Source organism: Eupeodes corollae, chromosome 1, assembly GCF_945859685.1.
Source record: "Eupeodes corollae chromosome 1, idEupCoro1.1, whole genome shotgun sequence".
In the NCBI taxonomy this organism is placed as follows: domain Eukaryota; kingdom Metazoa; phylum Arthropoda; class Insecta; order Diptera; family Syrphidae; genus Eupeodes; species Eupeodes corollae.
The window spans coordinates 247,791,336-247,816,885 of NC_079147.1; the positions used below are offsets into that span (position 1 = coordinate 247,791,336).

At 31.0% G+C, this 25,550-nt stretch overlaps 1 protein-coding gene across 3 annotated transcripts in view; it reads right to left on the reverse strand.

Moving 5' to 3' along the window:
- Positions 1–25,550, reverse strand: part of LOC129942947 (protein kinase C, brain isozyme) — a 348,685-nt gene that overhangs the window by 35,708 nt on the left and 287,427 nt on the right. For all 3 annotated transcript variants that reach the window (XM_056052112.1, XM_056052111.1, XM_056052113.1), the window contains exon 5: positions 19,081–19,209. In XM_056052112.1, coding sequence (XP_055908087.1) covers positions 19,081–19,209 — 129 coding nt within the window. The remainder of the gene's footprint in view (positions 1–19,080; positions 19,210–25,550) is intronic.

Here is a 25,550-nt window from a genome sequence, read left to right on the forward strand (position 1 = left end):
GTCTTCCAAAGCTGGAATAGTTGCTGGCTTATTTGTGTAGACTTTAGACTTGACGTAGCCCCACAAAAAATAGCATAAAGGCTTCAAATCGCATGATCTTGGTGGCCAATTTACCGGTCCATTCCTTGAGATGAATTGTTCTCCGAAGTTTTCCCTCAAAATGGCCATAGAATCGCGAGCTGTGTGGCATGTAGCGCCATCTTGTTGAAACCACATGTCAACCAAGTTCAGTTCTTCCATTTTTGGCAACAAAAAGTTTGTTAGCATTGAACGATAGCGATCGCCATTCACCGTAACGTTGCGTCCAACAGCATCTTTGAAAAAATACGGTCCAATGATTCCACCAGCGTACAAACCACACCAATCAGTGCATTTTTCGGGATGCATGGGCAGTTCTTGAACGGCTTCTGGTTTCTCTTCACTCCAAATGCGGCAATTTTGCTTATTTACGTAGCCATTCAACCAGAAATGAGCCTCATCGCTGAACAAAATTTGTCGATAAAAAAGCAGATTTTCTGCCAACTTTTCTAGGGCCCATTCACTGAAAATTCGACGTTGTGGCAGATCTTTCGGCTTCAGTTCTTGCACGAGCTGTATTTTATACGGTTTTACACCAAGATCTTTGCGTAAAATCTTCCATGTGGTCGAATAACACAAACCCAATTGCTGCGAACGGCGACGAATCGACATTTCACGGTCTTCAGCAACACTCTCAGAAACAGACGCAATATTCTCTTCTGTACGTATTCGTGTGGTTGGTTTAATGTCCAATAAAGTAAACTGAGTGCGAAACTTGGTCACAATCGCATTAATTGTTTGCTCACTTGGTCGATTATGTAGACCATAAATCGGACGTAAGGCGCGAAACACATTTCGAACCGAACACTGGTTTTGGTAATAAAATTCAATGATTTGCAAGCGTTGCTCGTTAATAAGTCTATTCATGATGAAATGTCAAAGCATACTGAGCATCTTTCTCTTCGACACCATGTCTGAAATCCCGCGTGATCTGTCAAATACTAATGCATGAAAATCCTAACCTCAAAAAAAAATATAATTGTTAAATAAGTTTGTTTTAAAAGATATAAATGTCATTTGATTTGTCAAAAAACTGCGCGATTCATCCCAAGACACAACTTATCCCGGAAATGAAAAATACTTGGAAGCATACTTAACGAAAACAATTGTTTGTTTATTTAATTAGTTCGTTCAAATCTTTTTTCTTTGGATGATGGATATTATTTTAGTTTAGTATAAGAAGAAGCAGGATGGATAGTAATTTAAGTGCAGATAAGAAAGAGGAAGAATATGTGTGTTTAAATTGTAAAACGATCACTATTTAGTTAGCTGTCTGAAACGAATAAAGAAGAGTTCATTGGCGTTGTAGGCTTTATGCAGATAGACAGATAAACCCATGTTTATGATGATAATGAAGGAATGTTATTGGTGGTAAAGGTGCTCACTACAACCCAATCACATTCCTTCTTTCCTACAAGTTTTCAGAGCAAACATGGAGTTATTATGTTAATTTTATTTTTTTTCGTTAAATTTTTAAAGCACTAATCATACGAACAAGTATACAAGAAATTGCTATTTAAGTGTTATTTACAGTCAGGCTCTTATGCGTTTTGGATTTCAGTCATGAAGTGACAGTTAAGCAATAGTTGTAGAGGTTGGACGTAACACCTTTACAGGTATAATGTTTATACATACGTTGAAAAAGTGATTCTAATAGAAAATACATACACTCTTTTTAGCCCGTTTCTTAAACTTGTACTAAGTATTAATTCTTTTATATAGGCGAAGGCAAGTAAAATATGTGTGAAACAACCTTATTTGTAAAGAATAATATTTTAAAATCATATATACAAAGGTTCCAAGATAATACTTCTTGATAGACACTTTAAAATAGATTGTTGATTAAATATATCGTATTCGTTAATCCGATCCAGTGGCGCTAGATGGTCATCGTTGGTATTTACAATAGTTATAATTACAAAAATAGATAAATGTGTACCAAATGCATTAATTTGGATAAAAGATAAGAATGTAATTAAATTGTTTTTAAAATAATGCGCTCATGCACAAGATTCGATCTGGTGAGATGGAAGGGGATAATATTTAACACAGCTAAAGTGGTTTAAAAAAAAAAACTATTTTAAGATTCAAATTTTTACCTGATAAATAAGTTTGTCTTTAAAAATTTAAGTGCCATTTTATAAATCAAAAAAACCTAGATTTTTAATTTTTTTTTGAAAATCGTTAGAGGGTTTTTTTTTTTTAAATAAATTTTTTATATATACAATTTTTTAATTTTGTTCTAAAAATATTTTTGGTATGCAGTTGTTTAGTGATTATAAATAAACGCTCTAAAAAAATTCAATATTTTTTTAAAAATCCAAACAATTAAAAATTGCACTTTTGATAACTAAATATTGTTAAGGTAATATAAGAGGTTATTAAAAAAACATTATTGAAATCAGGTCATAAGTTGATGAGAAAATTAAAAAAACAAAAAACAGAGGCTGAGATGCGATCCAGACTGATAACTTCCCATCCCGTCTGTCGATTTGTCTTGCTTAAAAGTTTGTCTATATGTACTCGTATCAATTTTTACCAAATTTGCGTACTATTTTTTGTAGATTTTATTTTGTATGAAAAAACGGACTGTTGGATTTTTATATAAAAATTACTGAATATCGAAAACAATATTTTCTGTGAAATAAAATAAGTTTGAAGACAATATTTTTAATTTTTGAAAAGCTATTTGAGTCGATTGTAAATTTTTACCAATTTTAAGTTTTGATTTTTTTTTTTGAATTCTATTTTTTGTAAAAAACTGTCAATTCGATTGTTTTCAAAATTTTACCGAATGTTAACAATGATACTTTTTGAAAGATTAAAGTAGTTTAAAGCTAGTATCTACAATTTTTGAAAAGATATTTGAGTCGAAAATCAATTTTTACCAACTTTTATAAACTTTTTTTTAGGTTTTTATTTTTTGTAAGAAAACTGTCAACTCGATTTTTTTCAAAATTTGTCCTAATGTTGAAAACAATATTTCTTATAAGTACAAATTAATTAGAAGCTATTATCTAAAATTTTTGAAAAGATATTTGAGTCGAAAATCATTTTGTACCAACTTTTGTTAATTTTTTTTCGATTTTTATTTATTTGGAAAAAAACCGTCAATTCGATTTTTTTCAAAAGTTTACTGAATGTTGACAACAATATTTTTTGAAAAATAAAAGTTAATTAAAGCCAATATCTCAAAGTTTTGAAAAGATATTGGAGTTGAAAATCAATTTTTACCAACTTTTATTAATTTCTTTTTAGGTTTTTTTTTTTGTAAAAAAGCTGTCAATTCAATTTTTATCAACATTTTCCAGAATGTTGAAAACAATATTTCTAAGATAAAATAAGCTTGAAGCCTATATTTTAAGTTTTTGAAAAGATATTTGAATCGATATTCAATTTTTACCAACTTTGGATAATGTTTTTTTTAGATTTTTATTTTTTATAAAAAAAACTGTCACTTCAATTTTTCTCAAAATTTTATTGGATGTCAAAAACATTATTGTTCGTTGCACAAAATTGTTTTTGGGATGAAATCATATTTTAGTCGTAAAATTTTGGAGGTGACAAATTTTTTTGATTTATAAAAAAAACGTTAAATGGATTTTTTTTCCAAAAAATATACTTCTTTGATATCACGTTACAATATATTATATAAAATGTAATTCAAGTCTCTAGCATTTTTGGTTCGTAAGATATTTAAGGTTAACCAAAATTTCCACCTTTTTTTCAAACTGCTATATGGTAAAAAACGCACCCTTGCAATTTCCTTGAGAGCCCTTTCTGCATCTTTCTGCCTTATTAACAAAATTTATTTGAAATGTATATCTCTTCTAGTTCTTCAGCTATGGGCGACGAAAAAAACGTCGCGTACTTACGGGCGTACGGAAGTTAATAAAGTATATAAAAACCTTCCTTGTTATCGAAATATAAGGACCTAACGATTACGATTTAAAGAAAATAAACTTCGTTTTAAATGGTAGTTTAAAAACTTTAAACCCAAGTTTTTTTTAAGAAACCTGAACACCGACTAGCCTATCGTACAAAAAAGCAATACAACAGTAACCAATACTGATAACTAATTAAATTACTGATTTCTTCTCTAAATGGAATATTTATTTAAATATCAAAGATAAAATCCATATCTTTCAGCTTTGTGTCTATACAACAAAAATATGTGTTGGAGTAAAGCTTTTCAACGACATACATATGTATATCTCAATTCTGGGAAATAGGTGCATCAAGGCGCCCATTCTCCTATGAAGTCAATATTTGTATTTGTTCTCAAGATATTCAAGTAAAACTGTTTTCGAAGTATTGAAGTATTTTCTTGTATGCACATTTTTTCTAAAAATATAGTTCATAAATGTCATTTCTGGAATTATAATATTATTCTGAATTGAATGTCATTCCTTTTTTCTTTAATTTTTTCTAGTTGATAAATATTTGTCTATTTTTATTGAGTATTTTTACAAAATACTCAATACTTTTTTCGAAAGTCCTTTCTGTTTATTTTTGTGTTTCTGCACCATAGTACCAAATTGAATTGAATTGAATTGAAAGTGTTATTTTTTTTTACTGAATATTTTAACTTTATAGGATGTAATCACCATGAAAGTTTAAAGGTATACTTACCCAATTGTAAAACCTTTGATAACCCAAGAAACAAATCTTTCAGTTTAAGAATATAGATAAGAGATAGAAAAAATTGTTTCTTGATGTTCCATATTTTAAATTTTAAACACTTTATAAGACATAAAGTTGCAAATAAATAAAATTATATTCTTTTATGATTTTACCATTATTCAACACAACTCAAGTTTACACAGAAGTTTGAAATAATTTAATTAATTCACTATATTTTCATGCACTCCACCAAATATAGTAATAAATAAAGCTACTAAGAAAATTTAATCAATATCGATTTTGTTGTTTTGTGTGATTTTATGCAAAACAAATATGCACACATGTGCCGCTTGTCAAAAACATAAATAAATGTACATGCGATATAATTTCTTTATCTTAAACACAATATGTACATTGTACACTGTACATACATAATAAATTCAAAAGCTTGATTTTCATATTTTTCTTTAAATTCATTCACTCATCATCATGAAATATACAAAAGATAAAGAGGAGTCTGGGTCTATTGTCTTTTATTTTCTATTGTTCAATATTTTCACAATGAATGAATTGTCTCAGAATGAATGAAAATTGTATCTTCTAAACTAAGTACCAGATGTACAGTACATTGTGTGTGCACTGTGCATTTGGCATACATATATAAATCTATAAATTTACATAATGTAGTGTACATATTTATGTATCTATCTACTCCTAGATTATATGAACATCCTTCGGCAGAAAAGTTTAGTTCCTCTATTCTTTACATACAGCTATGGACGAAATAATAGAGACAACATTTAATGTCTTTAAAACTTGTATGAGGATACAAATCGCTAACAATAAAGTAATATGTATTGGTAGTCAAGACTTTGGTGTCTTTTTGCTGCAGGCTTTATAAAAGACTTGCCAAGAAAATAAGAATATTTGTTTTAAACTTCAGAAAACAAAACAATACATTTCGGAAAAAAAAGTCAATTAATCGTGCCATGTTGGAAAAACGGTCATCTGAAAGAAGTAATCATTAAGAAAAGGGTTTTTCAATAATGACTTGACAACTTGCCTAATCGGAGAACGTACATGGGTTAGGTTAGGTTATAGTGGCTGTGCAAGATGGAAACGGACACACTTAGGCAAGTTTAATGGCCCATTGTGATACCACATGAATCTTGAGGCTTCCTCCTAAGCTCAATGGAACCAGTTTGAGTCCCTTACGAAACGTGAGAGGCTGATTATACCGATATGATTGAGATCGTTTAGATCGTTAAAGAAGATTTCTCCTAGGTAATTCTTGCGTTTTCGAGCTAAAGCAGGGCATGTGCAGAGAAGATGGAGAACCGTTTCTTCCTCTTCCTCATCCATATAGCTTCTACAAAAGTCATTTGAGAATACGCCTAGTCTCGTGGCGTGCTTTCCTATTAGAGAGTGTCCGGTTATGACACCTATTATCGAGCTTATATGCGATCTGCTTAGAGAGAGCAAGCACCTTGAACGTTTTAAATCCAGTGTTGGCCAGAGAACATACATACTTCTCTTTAAATGGTCCATCGGCTTCAGTTCTTCAGTCAACTTTTTATTGTATCGATGTAAACCAAGGTCCTAACGCTAAACTCGCTATACTATGGTCGGATGTTGCCCATTTCTTGAGAATTGACTGATTTGTATAGTTTTTTTTCGGACACATGAACGGCAGCAATATTTTCGACCAAACTGTTGTATCACTGACAGGACAACATACGTAACTAGTATGTAGACTCAAGTTTTTGCACTAAACTCGTTATTGATAATTCCGATTTTAGTAATGGAGTTAATACTCTTAAAGTTCTCTCTTATTGGGTGATGAAAAAAAAATGTTTAAGTCTAGTCCAAATAAATTTGACTTCAATGCAATGTACAATGTGTATAGTGTACTTCTGGAAAATGAATCTGCTTTTGGGTACGTCTGTTATTTCTATGTATATTCTTCTACGGTTCTTCGTATTCTGCAGGTTAAACTCGTGCAGAACCGTCCTAGAGCTATCTTGCATTACAAAACCTAGCTACAAATTTGGGTAAGACATAAAAAAAGCTTAAGGTTTTATTCTTTGAATAGCTTTGTGTCTTAGTCATCTCAAACTGACATCTTCTCAATTGTTCGGATTTTGTTCATTTTTATGACATTAAGAAACATTCCTCCAGAACTTTGCGATATCCATTCTTGATATGCAAGAGCGGATCCAGATTTGGGTGGGTTGACACGCTTAACATATAGACGAAATTTTACACACCGCTTAAAAATGTTCTTTAATGTTCTTTAAAGGAGGTCAACAAATTTTAAATAACATAATGAGTATCTTAAGCTCAAATGTACACATTTCAAGGACTGTAGTGACAACTTTAGTAATTAATTTAATTTAGAACACTGTTGTCAAGCAAGGTATAATCTAACTATTTAATTTGGTCAAGTCTCTACACATGTATTTTATTTGTATTTTATAAATTACAACAGATACGAACAAAATCATAACAGCTTTTTTGATAAAATTTAATGCGCTTTAATTTTGTGGACAACATTTTTTTGATACCACAAATAGCTTTCGTGGTAAACGTGAAAAACTGAAACAAACACCATAATTCTCTTAACTGCTGCTAGAGCTCACGTCGCGTCGAAATCTTGGGGAATTTTTTTTAGGGTCATCACCAGACATCCCTTAATAAGTGTGCCAAGTTTCAAACCTGTTGGAATTTTTTTGAGGTGAACGCAATTTTATCGTTCGTTGACTGGACTAACAGTTAGTAGGGTTTATGTTGCTTTCACGCAGAAATGTAAGAAATTGGTTTGTTGAATTTTCTATTAAAGCGGAAAACGCTCCACAAATTCAAAAAACCCAGAAAATGAGAAGGAATATGGTATTAAGAATTTTCTGGCTTTTTTGACGTAGTTTTTTTCGGACTCAATTTTCGGGAATCTATTGATATTATCGCTATCAGTCTGTTTACTCGTAGATTGGATTGATACTAGAAAATATTTTGATACTAAAGGAGTCAACAAAACTTAAAAATTGTGGAGAGGAAAATGTTTGGTTCTTGAATTTAAAGAAATAGAAGCATTTAAGTACATAACTTTTTTTGAATATAAAATAGGAATTAATTAAGGTGAACAAATAAGTTAGGAAGAAACTTTAGTGAGGCACTTACAAATTAGTTTAGTTTTCACGAGATTCAAAGCTTTTATATTAATATTTTTCAATTAGCCGTTCGTTTAACAAAAGTGTCACGTTTGCTACTTTTGGGACATTTATATTTTTGAAATTCGTGTTTAAATCTCAGTTCTAGAGAATCTAAAGCAAATTCACTTCAAAAAGTAGTTTTCTTTAATTTATGCTTTCGTATTCAACAGAAAATCAATTTTGAAAGAAATAAAATGCACGACGGGTCGCTAGAACTTGGTAATTTCTTCCAAAAAGTCTGTTTAAAAATAAATCCTATATATTATTATTTAAAAACGTACCTGCACAATAAGCAAACATTTAAATGCAATTTTATTTTTCAAAAAACATAGATTTATTTAATTTTTTCAAAAATTATTTTAATTTTTAAATTGTGTCTGGTATAGAATATTTTTAGTAAGCACTAATAAAAGTACTTATAAATATAAATTTTACATTTAAATTCCGGTAAAAAATGTTTACCCCTTTCTGAGATACCGAGTTTTGTAAAAAACATTATAGTTTCTTAAAAATCAAAATAAAATGTATGTCATTTTTGATCATCAAAAATCATCATAATCACCAATTAATAATTTGATCATCGACGAGAGATTGTCCTTAAGAGAATATTATTGAAATCGGTAAATTAGTTTTTGAGAAAACTTAAAAAAAAACAGTTTTATGAAGGGTACCCTTTTAGAGCAATGCGAAATTATGCTTTTTTTTTGTAAAAAAGCCAAATTAAGAAAAAAAAAATTAGAGAAAGTCTAAAAAAATCTATCGGTTCACCTTAAAAAAATTCGAATTTTCGATTTTTAACCAAAAAACATTGTATTTGGACTGCTGTTATTTTTCATATTAAAGAAGAAAAAATGCCTTAACCTTATCGGTTGAAAACCTTAATTTTAATTGACACAATGGTTTGGACTTTAGGGGCCACACAGACGTACGGAATCGGGGGAACCACTTTTTTCAACTTTTCTGAAATCGAAATGTCACGTTTGATTTGACATTTTCTTACGAATGCAATATTTGCATATATGTAGTTCCTATATGTTGCAAGTAAAAATCACTTCAATGTTCACTATTTATGTGCATCAAGAAAGTAAGATGGCATTGAATGCTAGTTTCAGGAATTTAAAGGCAACTTAACCCACTTTTTGATGAATGTCGTTAAATTACTAACAAATCTTTAGATGAAATCTTTAGTTAGTTTTATGAGTCTGGGTCGTCTATTGGTCAAAATTTGATGAATTTTGTGCTAAGTTTTTGGAATAAGGCTGAATTTCCAATTCATATTATGTTTTTGGTCCAGTCCTCAGTTAAAAGTGGTAGTTTCGACAACGAAGTTAAGAAAGTAAAATATAAATTTTGTTTTAATATAAAGAAAAAATAAATAATTCAAAATATAATAAGAGTCATATCCATTAACTCAATACGATTAGTTTTGAATTACAGGGAATACCTACAAAAAAAGAGGCTCTGATGCGACCCACACTGATAACTTCCCATCCCGTCTATCGATTTGGTCAGTTCAATTATTCTTAAAAAATTTAAAATTACCAACAATATTTTTCATATAAAGAAATAGTTCAGTTTGAAAATCAAGTTTTGTTAAATAGATTTTTAGTCAAAAAACAAATGTTTACCAATTTTAGTACCATTTCTAAAAGTTTTACAAATTGGATGAATGATATTAATTTGAGAGATATCAAGAACCGAACATTAATTTTTATTTTTTTGTAAGAAACTGTCCATTCGATTTTTCTCAAAATTTTCCGAATGTTAAAAATATTACTTCTAATAAGTGAAAATTAGTTGGAAGCCATAATCTCAAATTTTCAAAAAGATATTTGAGTCAAAAATAAATTTGTATCAATTTTTTTTAGGTTTTTATTAAAAAAAACTGTCAACATTTTACTGAAAGTTAACAACAATATTTTTTAAAAGATAAAATTAGTTTCAAGCCAATATCTTAAAGTTTTGAAAAGATTTTTTAGTCCAAAATCAATTTTTACCAACTTGTATTAATTTTGTTAACTTCCCATAGGAATGGGTAATGTGTCCGATTTGTCGAATTGAAAATGTTGACATTTCTCAACGTTTCAAAGTCCCTTGAGTCGAAATAAAATATTTTAAGAAATATGTCTGTGCGTGCGTGTGTACGTACGTTCGTACGTCCGTACGTCCGTGTGTCTCAAAATGTTACCAGATGTTAAAAACAATGTTTTTCGTTGCACAAAGTTGTTTTGGACATGAAATCATTTTGTATTCGTAAAATTTTCGAGGTGACAAATATTTTTGTTCAGTTTTTTTGATTTATAAAAAAACCCTTAGTTGGATTTTTGTCCAAAAATATATTTGTTTGGTATCAGGTTGTAATACATACTTGAAATTTTAATACAAGTCTCTAGCGTTATTGGTGTGAGATATTTAAAGTGCTATGGAAAAAACCATCGACGCAATTTTTTTAAGAGCCCTTTCTGCATCTTTCTATTTTATTATGTGTATAACAAAATTTATTTGAAGTTTAAATCTCTTCGTGACAACTAAATTATAGATAACTTTAAACTAAGTGTTACAAACTCATACAACTCTTAATTGAACAATTTGACAGAAAATTACCCAAGTGAAGAGGTAAACTGAAAAGCAACAAATGTCCCTATTATTTTGGCCATAGTTGTACCAACATATCTTTGTATACATGTATGTAATGAGGCAAAGCAACACCGACACTTTCAATATGGGCTAGCTAAAGAGGATGGGGGAGGGAGTTTTTGGATAAAAGATGCATGGATTAAGGACTTCTCATTCCTCATTATTCTACTCGTACAAAGTGCCTAATAATCCTGCGATTGTGCAACTTGTTTGTGTTTTTGTTGTAGCTTTTTTGGATGTACCTACAATGTACGTATCGAGCTAGATATGAAATGAATGTTGAGAATAAAACGACATTTCTGTGTTTAATTAAGTGGCAAACTGCGTGCTTCACACAAAATGAGAATCGGGTCTTCTCTTCAGTCAGGGACTCGTGATGTTGGTAAGAGGGGTTGTAGACCCGGGTGTGGAGATTGGAGCGTACAGCTAGCGTAGAGAATGGGGAATTGTGTTAGCGGGTGAATGATTTGGATAAGGGTGTTATGGTTAATTAATCTGCGAAGCCAAACACCAGAGTTGTTATGAAAGCGAGGAGATAATGAGATACTTGAGAATGATTTGACATTGAGCGTCTCTGTCTCTTTAATGATGTCACGTTCAAAAAAAGGAGGCTTGATGCTTTTAGAAATGTCATACAATAAAGTTCTACTTATCATGGAGAGAGGGGGAATGTCTGAGTGAAAAGTACTTCAATGATAGCGAACAAAAAAAACTAAAAATAAAATAAAAGGCAAGTCATCACATTGTCACGAATGAGAAACTATAAAGAGTGTTTTTCCATTTTAATGCATAGGAATTGCACATTTCTATAACATAAAGAAGATAGGGTGATAGTAACTAGGATCTAATTTGTAATTAATAGTCAACACTCACTTGTAATGAAAATTATAAGGCTTATAGAATGAGGTTAAATTGTTATTATCAGTAATTTTCTACTATCTAATAAGATGGCAACTTCCGTTTTAAGTAAGTGTTTTATTCAATGTGACTGAAGATAACCTGTTCCTTTTTAAGACTTCTATATTTTTAATGAAAATATATACATATTTATCTATTAAATTTAAATATTGAAGATTAATTTTGATCGAAGTTTTCAGTAATTTAGGCCAATCTTTTCACTGATACTGATTAGAAGAATATTGATTTCTATTTAAACTTTTATTTGAATTATCGCTGTTATGTATCTTGAGAAATTTCAGTTTAAAACCATTTTGGAAAAGCAGATCTTAATTGATTTTCATAAAAAAATAGTAAGAAATTATGAAGGGTTTTGCAAAAAGTACTATTTTGGAAATGAAAATGAAAAACAGTATCAGCAAGCAAAATGGCCACCATGTCTACGGTTGCATCACTATTATCATTTTCATAAAATTTGTATTTAATAACTTCACGAAATCCATTTCATTAAGGTCTTGAATTGATTGTGGAGCACTAGCATAGATCTTTCACATGGCGCTAAAGAATAAAGTTTAAAGATGTTAAAATAAGATCTCATTCAATTTTGAATACATCTTCTGGGAATAACGCGGTCGTTTTTTTTTTCGTTTTTTGGGTGACACAAAGCTTCGTCCTGTTGAAAATAAATACCAACAATCCTCATTAAAACCTTCCAATTGATTTTTCTCAGCCCTAAATGCGACAATTCTACTTATTAGATAGTTTCAAAAGTGATATGTCTCATCAATCAAGATGATTTTTCGATCAAGATGTACGAGTAGATCACAAAGTTGTGGTTCAAGAACCCAATTAGTGAAGACGTTGTATTGATGATCGACCAGCTTCAGTTCTTGTTTTAACTGAACTTTTAAAGTCTCAAGGCCCAAGTTATAATACAAAATATCATTTAATGTTGTTTGTAGAAGAATCAATCAATAAGTAAATAATGAAGCTGTGTTTAAGTCGGCACTATATGGTGTACTTAATGACGACCTGACAATGCTTCAGTTTTGTGAATTGTGACTGCATAATGCTCATAATTTTAAAAGTGAATTTTAACAATTTTAATGCATGTTTAGGTAAAACATGTGTAGTTACGTTTTTAGATACAGTGTAGTTTTAACTTGTGAAATTTCAAAAAATGACACATTAAAGTGTGACGGGTGGCCAAATAGCAGCGTATTAAAAGTCAAACATCTTATAAAATGCCTACTAGGCAACTGGGCGACGTGGAGGTGGAACTACGTTTTAGGCAATGAGAACCAACTTTAAGTAGCTATAGAATATATAACCTTCCTTTTTGAGACCAAATAGACTGTGATTTGAAAATATTAAAAAAGTTGTAGTTTTAGAAATTAAGAAATAACTCCATCCTCTTTCCTAATCTAACATTTTGTGTTCGTTCCGATTTTTTGGTACTTTTAAGGAAGTTAGAAAGCTTTCAACCTATATTTATATATGCTTGAAATTGTTTGTATAGAACTATTTCTATAAAATATATATAATATAAGCTGACCCGACTAGAGACTATTTTGCTAGAAAAAAATTAGTTATTGCAAGTTTTTAAGGATATGGTATATAAGTGGGAGAGATATAGAGCAAATATTAAAATAACAAATCATCCAAAATTGTTTTTATTTATTAAAACTAATTCTTTAAAATTATAAACATATCGCTAATTATGTAATAGTGTATACAATATTTTTTGTGATCCCATCTTTCCCCAATACAAACAAACTAGATGGTTTGCCTGCTCGAGACAGACATCGTTTGGCCTTGAGACTTGTTAATAGTTATTGCAAATGCCAATTTGATTGGAAATTGAAGGCGTCTGAATTGAATTTCTATATCTGTGTGATAATAGGGATTCGCGGTAAAAATATATTTTCACCATTTAGAATAATGGCTTCGATAACAACGGGTGCCATTGCACAGCCGTTGTATGTTCAAATTACGAAACAATATTACCGGAGATCCAACCTTCAGCCGTTAATTATGCGGTGACTTGCCGGATAGATCCCATGGGTTCAAAAACTCAGTTGGATAATTTACAGCTTCGGTATCATCATAAAGTTCTACCTGGTACATACAAAAAAAAAAGAATCCACCTTGTCCTGCCGAAACTGTGAGCATGATGTGCTCATAAATGGTTCTTTGTCCTTCATTTATTAGTGGGACATTGCGAGGGACAATCACTGCCATTTCTACAGTATTGTATTGTAGTTCACGATTCAATTCAGTGTCTATTAAATAAGATGCATTTCGATTTGATAAATGCATAATGAAATGACTGAGTGGTAAGTTATCATCAAAAGTAATCAATGCTTCATTGTACAAAGAGTTTCTAAATACTATTGTAAGACCGTGTACGATGTTGATGCAATCAAACCATAGCACTTAGAGTCATGAAAAATAGATAAAAACCTATTCTCAGACCTACCAAATGTATACGCAAAATTTTATTGAAATTGGTTAAGCCGTTTCGGAGGAGTATGGCAACTTACACTGTGACAGGAGAATTTTATACATTAGAAAAAAACAAAATGCTACAGGCTCAGATTTAATGGAACCTTAGTTTGTAAAACTGTTGCTACTATATTTATTAAGTGCATATTACCCACATAGAAGTTTCTATAAGATTGAAAAAAAGACCAAAGTAGCTCCTTTTAATAAAAATGCTACAGTGTTCAAGCCCATTGCCGTTCTTCGATTCTCTTTTAAAAGTGTTAAAAAAAAAAAAAAACAATTTAAAGCTGTTACAGAACTACTTATCGATCAACAACCTCTTAAGTCCCTGCCGATCTGGTTTGATGTAAACCGTAGCTGTAAATCAGCCTCACTTCTTGTAACTGATTAAATAAGAATCGCAATAGACAATGACCAAATGACACTGTAAACATTATTGGACTTTTTCAAGGTTCTTGATACTGTAAGTTATCCAATACTCTGAAATAGGCTGAGACATACCTCGTAATGTTGGTTTCTCCGTAGAGTTTTGTAAATAATTTGATTCGTACTTCAATGGTAGATAAAAATGTGTAGTGGCATGCAAAAAGCTTTCCATCTTTCTGAATGTCTCTGCTGGAGTGCCTCAGGAATATATCCTCGGATTTATCCTTTTTCACTATATGTGAATGAGTTGTCAAAAAGGGCAACAGCCTAGCCACTTATAAAGCTTCGGTCTCCATCGATCACCGAAATCAAGCATCAGTAGAAATATGAGGCACCGTTTCAAAACCTACAGCGTGCTGTTGTCATGTGTTTTCTGTCTGTTCTTTCTCTTCTGTCCTTATGTCTTGTATTAATGTCTTGTGTTTTTATCAACTTAAATAGTTTAGTAGCTCAAGGTGCTGTGTTTTCTATACTTTGTACTTTTGTATGTAATGTAATGTAATATTGTCAAAAACTGTATAATTAATTTATATGCTCAAAAAGGCGAACTCTAAGAGGTTTAAGTTATGGGCTTTTAGTTTAGCTAAAACAAAACTTTTTTTTTTATTTAAGTAGATACTTCAAAACAGACTCAAATGAGAATTTCTGTGATTATTTGCATGGGAGACATAGCGTCCCAACAATTTCCAACCATACTTCCATTTCAAAACACGTAAACATTCTTCCGCCGAAAAGAAGCTTTTATCAAAATGAAGTCTATGGATTTCTTGTAAAATATGACAAGTTGCTGAAAAATGGTAAGCATCTTCGTTTTGGTTTGAGTTGCAGAGTGAAAAAATTGCATCTATGTCAGTTCTATGTGGCCTTTAGTTGAGCTCAAGAGTATCAGTCCGTATTTCGAATATAAAACTTATATTAGAAGCAGAAAGGTCCTCACAGAAATAATTATTATCACCCAAACTTAAATTAACACGGCTTTAGGTTGCTCTAGAAAGTGATTCCTTAGCCCTTTCGAGATTAGTTTAGTACATTTCATAATCAACCATCGAAATGCAGCTGTAAAAAAATATTTCTCCATTCTTCTTTGTTGTTTGTATTAATTTTCATTGCTAAATTAAGTGCTGTGGCAAGAGCACGCCAATTTTTAAAAGGCCTTTAAATTTCTAATTTATATTTGCGGGAGCCCGGACTCAACATATATTGCGTAATTAGGCGTGCTACGCGGCAGCCGGCAGATTCTTTTGAAAAAGTATCTTTGAATAACTTCTATATCCTCTTGAAATTGGTATTCATACACTTGATTCCCATAACAAAGGCAACTGTTCACGGTAGCCTCAAAAACTTTAAATTTCGATGTAGGGTCCACGAAGTTTCTTGAAAAAAATGTGACCACATCGAATTTATAGCTGATTTGGCTAACACGAGTTTTTTTTTTAATATGATGTTTGATGTTCAAATAATGAGTGATAGCAAAACCAAGATATTTATAATCACTGACAACTTTAATAGTGGTACCATCTAATGTCCAATTTCGTACATTATTATCTGAATAGTTTTGAGGTAAAAATCAAATTTTAGATTTAGAAATGTTGATTGTGAGATCCCACGAATCCCAATATTGTTTAAGTTTATTTTTCTGAAGCTACAATGTCACTGGGTTATTATCAAAGAACTCAATATACAGCTTTTCAAACGACTATTCCGATTACCTAACGCAACACCAACGTATGATTTACATGTGGAGTCAGGTTTAGCACCGATTTACATCCAAAATCTTAAATCGCACGCCAAATATCTGACTACAATAGTGAAAAGAGAAAACGGACTACATAAGTCAATTCTGTTAAGGCAACTTCGAAGAAACGCAACACCTTTCAAAGAATGGAACCATCTTGCAGTGGCACAAAATGTAACGCTTCCTTTAACCAAAAATAACGATATTAAATAGCAGAATTTACTTGATGGCCTGATTGCTAAAACTGATAACGCGATATATTTACAATATCTAGAAAGGGAAACCTCTTCAGAACGTTGAAACATTTACAGGAACCTACACCACCAATTGTCATCTGATATGAGTTATTTTTGCAAGAAACTGACTGCAGAATCGGTATCATCTTTAGGCCTAGAGTCAAAATACTTAATCTAAACTTTGTGCATTATAAATCCAATTTATCACAAATCTGAACTCTCTGCAATTTAAGAGAACTTGAAGGTACTCACCATTTTATAGTAGTTTGCCCAGTATTGCAAGAAATAAGGCGATTATATTTATAAGCCAGTTTTTTGACTTTGAACGAGCTTATTGATATTCTCAAGGGATCAATTGGTTGGGTAAATCCCTTTAAATTTTGTAATCATGCGTTGTCATATTGCAATAGTTTTTGAACCTTAAGAAATATTCTCCCAGTTAAAAAAATAAAAAATATTTGTGTTTCGAATCACGTGAAAAACGAATAGTAGATATTTAGGTATGCTCCTAGTAATATCTTTCAAATTTAAAATATACAATTGTCTATCATTACTATGATCTGCTATAAACTAATTTTATTTTAAACAAAAACTATTCCTTTTTTAAGATTTGCTTTTTCTTTAACAGTTTTTTCTTTAAAAGTCGAATAAGTTGATAAAATACATACAAAATGTAAAAAACTGTTTATTGAAAATTTAAAAACTTTTATAATTTACTTATATGTATTTTAGTTTAAAAAATTTCTATCGGGCAGCTATGTCATGTCCTTATGTTATTATTTTTAATAGAACATAAAACAAATATATATAGTAATTAAGAAATATATCTATCTATCTATCTTTCTACAGCCTTGTGAACACCTGTTTCGGTTTTAAAGGATTTTGACATAGATATACCATTACAAACCATTGCAGACGTGTTTAATAAAAGTTGTTCATAAATCCGAATAAATTTGGTTCAAAGACCAATAACTGCTAGCTTATATAAAAGTGATCTTCTGTTGATGGTATCACAAGCAGCTTTAAAGTCGACGAAAAAAGTGTATAGGGACTTCTTTTTGTCGATAAAACGCCTGGCCATTCTTGTAAGAGCAAAACTTTGATCAATCACTGAAAAGCCCGCCCGGAAACCAGATTGATATCGACTTATTAAATTATTTCTCTCAATCCAATTCAAAAGCCTAAGGAACAACATTTGTACAAACTGTTTTTTAGTGAGCTCAGAACTGAAATGGCTTCAAAATTTTCTGGTGAATTCCGACTACCCTTTTTATATATAGAAAAGGTTGTTGCCAAACGAAAGGAGCTCGAAAATTTCTCTTCTGAAAACATTTTGTTTAATAATCCCAACACACGCTCAAGAAATTCCGGTGTTGAATTCTTATAGAATTCAATAGGAATGCCATCCAAATGAGCTGCTCTGTTATTTTTTATTCTGCTGAAAGATGCCAACATCTCAACCATGGAAAGAGGAGAATCTAGCTCATCGATTTAAACATTTTGCAGGGCAAAAATGATGCAATTCTGGTCTGGCTCTGGCAGTAGTAAACCCTTCAAAGTACATGGCCAGGTCGTCAACACTAATATTTATAGACGAAGACTTGCTTCTACCTTCAAAAATCCGTACATTGTACCAGAAAGACTTTGAGTTTTTACAGTATGCAAGTTTCCCAGCCGCTTTGATTAAATATAATTGCTTTTTCCGTCTACGCAAATCTTTATGTATTTTATTTTGTTCAAGGTATTTTCCTCTGTAAGTTTCGTTGTTAGATTGCCTAAACAATTTAAGGTAAGCGAAAGACTTTTCCCTACATTTTTTACATTCATCGTCATACTACTTCAATTTTGGCATCAGTGTTGTAGTGCAAAATATTTAGCAATATTATCCGGTATGTTTTTGCCCATTGGCGGTATGAGCACGTTACCAATTGTTTTCCACGTACTTTTTGCTGTAGTCTAGACAACTTACTTAACTTCCGATCGATTAGTTATTTGCATGAAATCATTCAAACCCGACTGCCGGATTATCCACACTGCATGCTAAACTTCCCTAGTTTAACAAAGACCTTCCATAATGTTCATACAAACTCGTTTCAACTTCTTTGTTACTGAGCATCAATTTTTGTCTATGTTACATGCCTTTGGAACTCTCTACCCATTAAGATTAGAAGTATTAGAAGCAGAACGACATTCAGGAATTAAGTTTTAAATTATTTGGTGGTAAAATTTAAATTATTTTTAAAATTTGTTTACTTAAATTTATGTGAAATTTAATTTTTCATTTGGTTAAAATAAAAATCTTAGATTATTTAAAGGTTGCAAAACTTTATAAGACTCATGTCCTACTTTTTAACGATTAACCGTCCAATAAATACAAAATACGGATACAAAATCATTAACTATCCTTATTTTAAACTACAAATTTTTATTTAGTGTTCCCTCCGGATAAGGATTTTTCAATATTTTGTTGGGTGGTCCCTCTTTACGTGATATATGAAGAATATCACCCATGAAAACGGTTTGAATGATCATTACTAATGTAAATCAAAGTTATAACTTTAATATTTCAAAGTTGTTTCCTTTTTGTAAAACAGAAATCCCGAAAGTACACTTGGGCGTATACGTACTTTTTTTTAAACATTTCACTTTTTCTTTTGATATTTAATACACCTTAAATATATACCTTAGATTTTTATGATATATAAAATAATTACATATATATTTATGTACTTACTCTCAACTGTTAATGTGTTTCCTTTAACGTGTAGCTGTAGAAAAATTCTCCCTCGTCGTTCTGTGTGATCACATCCACATAAACTTGGTACGTTTTCCTTACATCTTGCATGGACGTTCATGTCACATGCTATATAATTTATCCAACATTTTCAGGAAAATTAAAAAAAAGGAAAAACAAGAATAAATTATTACTTAAATTGTATAAATTTGAGTATAAAATTTATAACCAAGCAATTAAAATAAGCAACAAGGAACCGGAAACAGGAAGCTTAAAATGCATTCATATGTATTTTTATTTTATATCACGCACTTGATAAATATACATTCATTCATATAATAAATCAGCAACAAACAGAAGCGTTGATTGTTTAAACAAAAAAGAAGTGAAGAACAAAAAAAAAAAAAAAACAAAGAAATGACAAATACACGCTGCGAAACAAAATTTAATTCCTTTGGCATCCCATGTAATAGTCTGCTCTCTATATGGACAAAAATTACAAAAATGTCCTACCTCTCTTTAAAGTCCTTGCGTTTAATTTTCTTAGATTCTGTATTATTTTTTTTTGAGGATTATGGATTAATTTTGTAATTAATGATAATGATGTTTCCTTGGGGATTGGAAAGGCCTCTCAAAAGAGGCAGAATTCGTTTTGGAACGGATGCAGATGAAGCAAACCTGATAATGATGCTGTTAATGTGTAAAAATGGATTTTCGTGATTCTTGTCAAGTCGCATAGTGAGGCAGGTGGTATTAATAGAAGACTCCATTAAAATATAATTTATAATAGTGCGGCGAAGAACATGAAATGCTTGGTATAAAATTGGAGGTATTTTTTAGTTTTTATAAAAGGACGAAAATTCAAAATGAGAGCGAGATAAATTTAGGTTAAAAATGGGGAAAAATATGTATTTATTTTGTGGATTTGGTTCGAATAAGATCATAAGCTAGTGTTCTTTTTAGCTTTAGATAAAATTAAAACAAAAACATAAGTAAATTAATACCAACCTACTCGAACTTACCTTAGCTTTAATTTAGTTTAATTATTTAAAAAATACGAAGGACCTTCCTTTCCATTTTCGGGATTCTGGTTTTCATCAAAATTAGAACACAAACTACTTGTAAATTTATGGGATAGAACCATTTTTTATTTTCAAAAAAAAAACAAAAGTAGTTAAAATAACTAAACAATACAAGTTTTAAATAATGGTTTGAACAACTTTTTAACATTGCACCTCGGGTGGACATTCAAAAAGGACTCAGAAACAAGTCTTATAAAATAGATTTAAGTAATAATTTATAATTGAAACGATACAACATTGTTTAAACTTCACGGGAATGAAGCTAGTGCGTTAAATTTTTGAAAAAAAATGCATACTTCATCCACAGAAATGTAATTTTATTTTTAATTGACCACAAAAGCTGTGGTGGCTTTAACTGGAGGGTCTCAATTCCAATTTAAAATGTAAATACAATCAATTTTGTAATACTAAAATAAATTAAATGTATAAGAGGATTGAATAAACTTCATCTCGTGATGTGTTAAGTGTTGAATGGAATTTATTATAAATCATTATCAGATGCTTCTCTACGCGAGAAGCTCTCGTAAGAGTACACTCAAAATATAAAACAAAATTAGTTCCATTTTTATACTAGAAAATATATAAATATTTCAATTTTTCTGTGACATTTGACTTAAGAGAAATTATTTTTGACATTTTCATCATGGTCAAATTTTTAAAAAAGTTGATATAAACATAGTGAATTCATTATTTTTTTTTCATACTGTAATTCATAAATTTTATTATTTTTTAAAATTTGTTTTAACATTAAGTATAAGTAGGTGAATATACATTTTGTATTTTTCGTTTGTGAACTGTAAATCTGTCTTTGTCTTTGTCTAAATCTAAAAATAAATGTCTAATAGTTAAAAATGTTTTGTCTTTGTTGTTGTTTTTTTAGTTTTGATTCATTTAAAAAAAAAACATTTTTTTATTCATCATCTACTCTCATATGCCAGCTTTTGTGATGATGTCACTATTGAAGGACTTAGTGGAAAACTAGTTGTTATGCTTTTGGTATTCTTATTGCTAATTGTACTGAATCTTTTCTTGGGTCTTGGTTTTTGTGTAATATTCATGACACGATTTTCTTGAACTGTACTTATGATGACTGAAATGAAATATCAGTCCCAAGATGATTGTTGAAAGAGCTCCTACCAACGAATAATACGTGAAGTTCATTGAGAAAAGTGAGAATGAGTGTAAGGAATTGGTGGTAAAGTTGTCGTATTCACAAAACAGCCACATGCTTCAGTGGTAAGGGGAAGTTGAGTGTCTACAATAACAACAACAACAATGATCAGCTAAATTATTCCACCATGAAATGCAGCCTTAGTATTGGAGTGTTTGCCTTAGTATTGACCTTTTTGAAGGAGATTCCTAAAAAGGTACAACACTAGGATAACAATCCCAATAAGTCTATTCATTGTTAATTTAACGTGCAGCACTCCTCCTTATCTTTCAACAATAAATACTAGCACAAACAAAACAGCTTCTTATCCCAATGACATCCATTTTGCATATAAACCTCCCTTTTCTGTTTAAATTTTAGTAGATTTAGAAGATTCTCACATGTTACAGCTCAAGTAAATTCAAAGCCGACGCAATAGTTCCCAAACTTGCTGCAAAAATTTCGATACACAAATTCCAACAATTGAATAAATATGTTCATAGACATGCATAATATAATATGGCAACAATTAATTAGTAGCATCTGTCCTGATGATGGAGGATCACTGCCTGAATAATGGGAGTAAACCACAAGCCCTGTATAGATATTCATCAAAAATACTATAACTAGCCCAAGAACTGAAAATCCCAAAGCCAGATTTGCTAGCCTTGGAGTTTTCAAGTATATGCACTTCTGCGTGGAAGCTTGATTTTTACAAAACAACGAAGTCTTATATAAGAATCTTCCGATAACAACTGAGAAAACGGTATGATGATTTCCTTCAACTGCAGTATTAAAAATCAATTCCGAACCTCCTCAATGAAAACATCTAAGAATAATAATAAGAACTGCTGCTTGGAATGCATCAGCAACAACCCCAACTGTCAATCCTCTTTGGGAGATACATATAACAGCAATTCTTGTATTCGGTATTATGGCCTTGGAAAGAGCTATTGGTGGAGCCAGAACTGCTACAGCAGTATAGAAGCACATTTGAAAAACATACAGCAATGCACCAAGAACTCGAGTTTCCTTTCCCAAAGGCGAATGCTCAATTATTTGTAACAATAAGTTAGTTCCATTTCAAAGTAAATATAGTGAACAGTAGTTTTTTTTTACTGGCAAGTTTAATCAAAATCCTTGAAACGTACGAACGTGATTTCACACTCACACAGACATCTTTCTAAAAATCTTTGATTTAGATTCTAGTGGTCTTCGAGAAAAGTCGAGAAAAGTCAAAATGTTCCATTCGACAAATCGGATCGATTACAATAGTTTCGTATGAGAAATTAATAAAATAACAAACGTTTACAAACTGAAAGAGAGAGAGTATCATCTGGTTTAAAGCAGAGTTTTAAAAACAGGGTTTTCCAATAGGAGGTTTAATTTTGAATAGCTCTATCGCTAGACATCTCTCACTTTTATTCGTCATCTTTTAACGTTTCACAATTTAAACTATACATACTTCAATATTACATCGAAATTCTTTAATTCACTACAAAATCAGAAAGATGTTACACAAGCAACGAAACAATCGCAATTTGGCAAACAAAAATTACTGAAAAAGAGGTGATTATAACTGGCCAGCGAAATCTTGTGATTTAGCACTTTTAGACCATGTTCTTTGGGATCACGTGAAAAATAAGGCTTTATGCCAATGATACACAATCAATAGAAGGCCTTAAGGGTTAATGTTGTGAATTAGTTATAATAAATTTCATAAAAAGGATATGGTGCTGCTGCCAAAGCTGTTACCGCCATTTTGCCGATATCGTTTTCTACTGTTAATGGTATACCCCCTTTTTTTTACAACATAACAAATAACTCATTTTTTGTATTTAAAAAAAACCTTTTGTTCAAAAACCGTATATTAAAGTAAATTGGTAAAAACCAATGAACGCCAATGATTTAAGGTGTAAACATGCTGTCAAATCACTAACAATCTCTTCGAGTGAACTACAAGATTTGACTTCAAAGTAATTAAAATATTGGAAACAGGTATTCAATTACTCCAAATCTATCTTACAGTTAATTGAAAGGATTAGATTTGTAAAAATGAGTTTTTCACAGACTTTGCAAAGTGGAAAGACTTTGACATTTCAATTTTTAGACTATACTAGCGGCTCTGTACGTACTACGCTACGCATACTGCATAGTAATACAAAAAAAGAATTATTAAGCTCGTTTATTCTGTTTTATACTTTTTGGAAAAAAGACCTACTTCTTGGCCAATCACACTATACGCAAAATTAGTACAATCTTTAAAGTAAGAGGTGAACACCTTAGCTTGATCTTTATTCATCACCGTCAGGATAGTCCTCTATTGTGCAACCAAAGAGATGACGTGTTCCATTTTTTGGGAACTGTAGAATTGATGTACTCAGTTTAGAGGAAACTATAAAATTGATAAATGGAGATCGAGGTTGAGAAGTTTATAGCAATATTGTTTGAGTACTTTACGATTCAGAACGTACATCTTCAATGAAAGTTTTTATTGTATACAACATTATTTGCAAAAATTGTGATATTTAATTTTTTAAAACGTTATATTAGATTTTTTTTTACCCTTATTATTATACAAATTAAAATGTAAATGTCAGTCTGGTAGAGAGCCATCGCCAAAACCATCGCCAAAACCATTAAAAGACTTAAGATAAACTTACAAAGGAAATTGTGAACAGTATTAAAATTTTGAAGTCAAAAAAACTAAAACTATTACTGAAAAGTTCTTCACAATTCTTAATATAATTTCAAAAATGTATTGTTTGGTGAAACAAAAAAAACAAACGCTTTGCAAAATAACAAAACTTTTCACCTTTAAGAAAATACTTTGAACTTTGCAAATTTGAATTTGGTGAAACGTATTTTTCCTCTTTGCAAAAAAACGTACTTGTAATTTGCAAAGTAAATGTGCAAAGTTGCAAAGTTAAGAGTGAAAAGTGTTAAGTGACATAGGGCCAGGATTGAAGAATTTCAAATGCTTAGTTTAAGTGAAAACATTTTCAAAACCTAAAGTCAATACTTTTTACGAAACTTTCAAACTGGTAATTTAGTATTTTATGTACGAAACTTTCGAATTTTGGTAACTTAGTTACTTATGGTTCAACAATAAAAAAAACTCTTCGACAAAACTCTATTTTCTAAAATTCTGAAGTAATTCCAAACCATATTGGGAACCTTCCACAAGAGTAGTACTTGATAAAAAGTTCTCATTAGAAACTACAATATGTTCTACAAAAGTGTTTAACCTATTAATTAAAGGGTGATTTAAAAAAAAAGAAACATACACAATTAAAAAAAATTAAATTTATTGGAATCGATAATACGGTCCATATAATTTAATGTTTGAAGATTATTTCATGCATATGTTGACCGTGACTGCGCTTCTAATGATCCATCCGCTTAGTCCAATTTTGGCACACTCTTTCCAATTTTTCGGCCGGTATCTCGCGATGCTTCAATGTTGTCTTCCAATTCGTCAATTGAAGCGGGCTTGTCTGTATTGACACACAAAAAATAATCTAAATGCGTGAAATCGCACGATCTAGGCGGCTTATTGACCGGTCCCGGTCCGCCTCCCAATAAGTCCATTGATGCACGTGCTATGTGGCATGTGGCACCGTCTTATTGAAACCACATGCCATGCAAGTCAAGCTTTTGCATTTTGGCAAAAAAAAATTGAATATCATCTCACGGTAGCGCTCACCATTCACAGTAACGTTACGATTCGCATCATCTTTGTACGGACAAATGATGCCACCTGTCCTTAAACCGCACCAAACTGTGACTTTTTCTGGATGCATTGGTAGCTTTGCCAATACGACAATTCTGCTTATTTACGTATCCATTGAGCCAAAAATGAGCTTCATCAGTGGGTCGATTAAAGTGACCAATCAAAATGGAAGAAGCGCACGCTGAACTTTCTTAACAGAGCACGCATTATGATAATAAAATTCAATAATTTGCAAGCGTTGTTTGTTTGTAGGAAGATTCATGGTTAAATTATACACCAAACTGAATATGTTGCGTCAGTGTTGCCAAAAATATAATAGCTAAAAAATCACCCTTTTTACTTTGTGTTAACTGTGGCGTATGAGTATTTTTTTTTTAATTTTAATTGAAACCATTTAATCTTTCAAAATTTCACATTATGTTGATTGTACTGTGTTTATACAAAAATGATAACTTTTAATATTCTAAATTTTATTCTTCGCCTTGCTAATAGGATTTTTATGGTT